Raw genomic sequence first — 6,112 nt, forward strand, 5'->3', positions numbered from 1 at the left:
GGGGTTGGGGGGGTTAAACCCCTTTCCCCCCTCCCCCCCTTTTGCTTTCCCGCCCCCCCCCCCCCCCCCCAACCTTGGGCCTTCCATCTTTCTCCCCACTCCCCACAGCTTCTGCTTCTCCTTCCTTCTCTGTGTCCCTCTTCCTCTCACCCCTGCTCCAGTTCCAGCAGACTCTGTCTGCTGCAGCCTGGTGCACAGAGCCTGGCCCCAGCCTGACCCTGTAGCAGCAGTACAGTGCTGACACAGCTGCTAAGGGGCCAGGCTCTGTGCACCAGGCTTCAGCATGGGTGGAGCCTGCCAGTGTTTGCGGGGAGGAAAAAGATCACAGGGAGGAGAGGCTGCAGGGGGAAAGATAGTGGGGGTGGGGACAGGTAGCAGCAACAGCTACCTGCCCCCTGTACTTGATTCCAACACTAAGGAGCTGCTTTCTCTCCCTCCCTCCCATTAAAGGCGGGGGGACACCTCATTTTGGACTTGAGTAAATATATGGTAGTTGTCTGGCACTGCTACTGTTTAATGATTGATTTTTGTGTCTGTTCTGCCTCTGCCTGATTGACCCAGAGTACTTAAAAGTATCTGGTTAGTCACTTCAGCTACATGACTCTAAATATTTATCTTAATCAGCTTGATGCCCTATTTCTTGCAATTAGCATATCCATGCAAAAAATATTTGGATGACTGAGTCAAGCTTCTCTGAGCTCTAACAGCAGTGAGGCTTTATATTATCATATAGTTGATGGAAGAGTCTTTCTCTAGGCTATTGTGAAGCCTGTCACACCATGCTTCCTACCCCAAAGGGAAAGTCACAAATTTGCTCCTAATGTATGCACTTCTAAGCGCTCTGTGCTGTTTTATCTTGTCTCATAAAGTGGCAGCCAGGCAGCTCTAATTCTGTCTTTGCATGTAGAGAGGAGCAGCGGTTTGTACTTCAGCCCTAGAGCTGAGTCCTGAGTTGGTGTTCAGTAGAAAGTTCAAAGGCACCATTGCATTCATCAAGCAAGATGGTGCAGAGCCTAATCATTGAATAGAACTTGAAATACTGCAACTTTCTCATAATCAGCTGCACATTTTCTAGTGGCCTTAGATGCAGAAACATCCAACACCTGTAAAGATGTATTGGTGCCCATTAGTCCTTGGCTTCAGAAGGGTCCAGAAGTGTTGAGGCTACAACTGATGGGCTCCCCACCTATTCGCAGACTGAAAGCTGCCTTGTCCAGCCCCATACATGCCAGCACCTGAAGCTGATGGAGAATGGGGAGGGCTGTCCTATTCCTCCGGGGTGCTCCCACTGTCATGGGGAAAGGGTGCCAGCAGGTGGATATGGTAGAGCTCCCCCATTCCCATGCTATCCCCATGCCAGCTGGTGAGCTTAAAACCCTACCATGCAGCTGATAACAAGCTGCATGGTGGGGCTTTACCCTCTGACATGTTCAGTTTAAGGTATGATGGAAACGAGAGACAAAGATGTCTTGCATGTGCCCATTAATTGCCTGAACTTGTAGTACATTTACTATTTATGGTGTGATTAACTGGCTACTTGTACCCATAAATGTAATGTCTGTTGGGGCCCTCTGTGATGGGCATGATTTGTACATCCTGAAACATTTCTGAGTGTTTCACACAGTAGTGATTCAGTATGTTTCTGTCTAGTGGTAACTTTTTCTTTGGTATGTTTCTCCTACTCTCATAGCTGTGTGCTCCATCCAGTGTCGTCACTGTCTAGAATGCCTCTCTCCATGCAGCATCACATCTTACCCTCCCCATCACATCTTAAAATCTGCTTTTGCCTCATTCTGCTGTCTTTCATAAAAAAGAACTCCGATCTATCTGGTGCATTGGACTGTAAGTGCCCTTGGGGAACATGCCTTATCTCTCCACATTCTTTACAGTGCTGAACATGTCTTCAGAGCTTTGCAAATGCAGCATAGCACGGGGCAGTAAAATCCACTGTGTTTTTGAGCATTGAAGTTCTCTGATCCTTGCTTGGTTACAACAGTGCAGAAGGAGCGGGTGTGGAAACTGTCTGAATTTTCCCTTGTAGAAGAATCCTAAACGGAGATGGAGCTGGCAGTGTCAAGTCTACAGCCCTAGCACAGAAGCTAGTTTGAAACCTGGTGGGACAGGCTGTGCTTCAGCTGTTCTTTGCCTGACAGATTGTTCTTTGGAGCCGGTACTGGCTGGCAGTTAGAGCAACCTGGGATCTGCTCTGTACTATCTTCAGTATTAGCATAAAACTGACCCCAGGATGGGGGAGTTAGCTGTCTCCTTGAGGCATCCTACTGCGTGCTAAGCACAAACCGGGCAGTCTGAAGATTTGGGCCAAGCTGTGTTTTGTTTTTTGACGGTCTGTCTGACAGGTGTTCAGCTGTGAAGCGCTAGGGCATTCAGGTAGTTAGTGAAAATGTAGATTGAGGAGTCAATGGGTGAAAGACAGGCTGGGGGTGGGGGATGAATTGTGAAGAAGTACCTGGGGAGTCAGATGTCAGGCAGGTTATAACGTATTATAACATTCCATTATAACCTGCCTGACCGCTGACTCCCCAGGTACTTCTACACTTTCATTCCCCTGGAGTAACTAGGAACAACGGTCACAAATTGAGAGAGAGCAGATTTAGGTTGGACATTAGAAAGAACTTCTTCACAGTAGGGATTGCCAGAATCTGGAATGGGTTTCCAAGAGACGTGGTGCTCTCCTCTTCCCTGAGGGTCTTCAAGAAGAGACTGGACAAGCACCTAGCTGGAGTCGTTTGACCCCCCAGCACTCTTTCCTGCCCAGGGCAGGGGGTCAGACTGGATGACCTACTGAGGTCCCTTCTGACTAACATCTATGAATCTATGATGCAGTTGCCTGTTCAGTGATGAGAGGCTTAATATCACCACTGGTTTGCATTGCATATGAGGGGCAGCTGTGCAGTGCTTGTGGACTGGAGACTGCTCCACATCAGAGACTTGCTGTGTGCTACATCATTCTAGACTTCTGTTTCCAGCTCTGCCACTGACTAGCTCTGTGACTTGGCAAGACACTGTACTTTCTGCTGGCCTCACTTGATCTCTGTATGCAGTGGAGGGAAACAATCATGCGTGCCAGGATTGTGATATGCTGGATGGAAAATGTAGGGGATGAGGAGCTGGCAGCAAGTGCTACCGACTTTGACTCATTGCTGACTTGGGCTGAAATCAGACTGGTGACCTAGAACTGAGAGGTTGTGTATCTCATTACCAAACCCCTCAGCCATCTAGTCATTCATCTATAATTATATTTGACATATGAATGTGTCGTGGGTTTTTGAGCTTCATACATTCAGAAAGTGATTTTGTTTAAGGTCCTCGTTTAGCATCCAAATGTGGCTGGGCAACCTACAGCACAGGTGCCACACGTGGCACGGGCAGTCTGTGTGGCACATGGCAGGGTGGGGAGGAACCAGGCAGCATAGCATCAGATAAGGCTGGAAGCAGAGCAGCGAATTGGGTAGAGGAAGGGATCAGAGGGCACTTGATGGGCATGGGGCTAACTTATGGCACACCTGCCAGAAAGGGTGGTTCCCGCTAACTAGTGCTTTCCAGTTAGCTTGTTTAAGGACTAATTGACTTGTGTTCTCTCAGTTTGCAGTGTTGATGTGGGTGTTCACGTATGTTGGCGCCTTGTTTAATGGTCTGACATTGCTGATACTAGGTAAGTGCTTTAATCAAGTTAATACTTGACATATAAAATGACCCTCGCAGAGCAGTTTAGTGAATTTAGTGCTCAGATGTTATCCTCCTGTTTCTCAAGTGTAGAAAATACAGCTTACTGCATGATCTTTTCTTCTTTTTAAATGGTGCCATAATTGGAAAGGTAGTAGGTTCAGTATTCGTCTCCAGGGTTCTTTAGAGCAAAGTAACATCATTTAACAGATGCTCTATTCTGCTTGTTACTGGGCTCCAGTGCTAACTGCTGTTCTCTTAAGTGATGCAGCAATGAAAAAATTGGTTATGGTCACCTCCTGCCAAGGTTCTGACCAGAAAGCAGAGTAACTGACCCTTTCAGCAGAAAATAGCCCCTTCTGGCTCTGGGCCTATACAGCGATGTTGCAGAATTTCCAACATCTGCACTAAAGAAAATATCCTCCATTGCATGTCAGATGCACAGACTTTGAACTAATATATTTCAGCCAGATATTTTCACACTGTAATGTAATTACTTCTCTCACCCTCAGAATAAACCTCAAGCAATACAAGCGGGATTTAAATTTTAGCTGACCAGCATCTCAGTCTTGTTTGTATCTAACCCATTTTCTGTTCCTTTCCAGCTTTGATTTCACTCTTCAGCGTTCCTGTTATTTATGAGAGACATCAGGTGAGTGTATGCTTAACATGATCCATTCAGTATCTTGTTTTTAAGAAAGAAAAATCCCTCGTGTTGAATCTGGAATGCTTAAGAATTTGAAATCTGACTTTAATCTCCCAAACCTCTAACTATGAAACATTTGTCGTTCTGACAACAGCCAGCAGTATTGCCATTAGTATATTGACCCTAGTGGCCAGATTTGCTTTGTGTAGTTGCCTTCCCCTGTGGGTGAAGGCTTCCCATGTCAGCAGTTTTAGGATGGGGCTGATTAGCATGGTTTTTCACTCTCTTGCTCTGTGCAGATTTGTCTGGTACCAAAGCAGCACTGCATGTAAATGCAAAGTGTGTAGTGTTTGGAGAAGGCTCCTCTGAGTTGGCGTCTCAATTAAGATTAGAGTCCGTAGACTTTGTAGCAGTAGCTAGAACGCTGCAGAGAACTCGGCATAGGCTAGCACACCTCCAGTACATCTGTCAACTGAACTAACTGGGGCGGGGAGAGAAGCAGAGTTCAGAATAAAGTAAAGGAGATGGATTATAGCAGAAATAGGCAGGAACTGGATGCAGGAGGGCACAGGGCAGCAGGGCAAGTGATTTCTGGTATAGGCTCATCTGTGGCTGGGAGACTAAATGAAGAGAGCAGTGAGGCACAGACAAGTTTGTACAGATTCCTGGCATCTCCACTTAAGCCCATCTGTGCAGCCAAGGCTGCCCAGCCCCAGAAAATGGTGCCCTAAAATCTAAAGGGAGTCCCAAGGCTTTGAGGAAATAAAAAAGACTCTCAGTCTTTTTAAGTTAGGTTCCCTCATCCTGTTCATTTCAACCAGTGGTGCCTTCTAAAAGCCTAGAAATAAGAGTCCAGCCTCACGGAGTTTCCCATGGCCCAGAGAATGCTGAAGAGCTGAACAAATCCCAGCTCCCGCTGGGAAGTGCTGGAGATCTGATGTGTACTGGGAAGTCAGTCACTTGAATCGCAGTTGTAGGAATCAAGGCTGCCTTGGCACTGTGCAAGCCATCTTTGGGATCTGACTGACCAGGTGCATTGTGCTAGCTGGAACATAAGGGCTTACCAGTTATTCCCACTCTTCCTCCTGCCCCTCTCCACCCTTTCACCTGTATAGGGCAGAGGTAGTGACAAATCCCTTGTTTGGAAGCATTAGTACCGGTAGTCCCTGAAAATAAAACAGGCTGGCAGGATGGTGAATGTACTTGTTTTCTGTGCCCAAGGGTCTTAGTTATCCATCCTGAAGTGGGAGAATGAGGAAGGGGTTTTGAACCGCTGATAATTGGGCAAGTTAGAAATGCATAGAGCACTTGATGACTATTTGTTAGTGTAAGCTCATGTATCGTCCCTGCTGCATTACATGCATTTCAAAAGGCAGGCTTCAATGTTGACTGGCTGCCTGTGCAGATGCAGCTCCTCCAGCTTCTTGGAGCTTGATGTCCAATGGCACTTTTTGCGGTCTGTGGATAGGACAGGGTAGAAGGGAATTGTGAGATTTGTCCTGCAGCTGGTAGTGCTTGTTGCAATGAACCCAGCCTCTGTCTGTCTGTGTTATTCTAGGAACCATTTTTACCACCAGGCATTGACTACAGTAGAGCGCTGTTTACACTAGAAGCTGGGATGCTTCATCTGCTGACTGGGAGAGAGTGGAGGAGAATTGTGTATACCTGTGTTTTGTAAACGCTGTTCGTAGTCTGAAGCACCAAAATAAATGCTGTGATGGCACCTTGCTTTGCTTTAGCATATTTTTAGGGTTGGCAAACCGCCCCCCCCCCCCCCCCCCC

At 47.0% G+C, this 6,112-nt stretch overlaps 1 protein-coding gene across 3 annotated transcripts in view; it reads left to right on the forward strand.

The window, feature by feature from the left end:
• The window catches only part of RTN4 (reticulon 4), a 46,002-nt gene that overhangs the window by 38,190 nt on the left and 1,700 nt on the right, over window positions 1–6,112 (forward strand). For all 3 annotated transcript variants that reach the window (XM_019507994.1, XM_019508002.1, XM_019508008.1), the window contains 2 exons: window positions 3,604–3,673; window positions 4,290–4,336. In XM_019507994.1, the coding sequence (XP_019363539.1) occupies window positions 3,604–3,673; window positions 4,290–4,336 (117 nt within the window). The remainder of the gene's footprint in view (window positions 1–3,603; window positions 3,674–4,289; window positions 4,337–6,112) is intronic.

The sequence above is a fragment of the Gavialis gangeticus genome, unplaced genomic scaffold (genome assembly GCF_001723915.1).
Source record: "Gavialis gangeticus isolate Ggan-Ray unplaced genomic scaffold, GavGan_comp1, whole genome shotgun sequence".
Classification (NCBI taxonomy): Eukaryota; Metazoa; Chordata; order Crocodylia; family Gavialidae; genus Gavialis; species Gavialis gangeticus.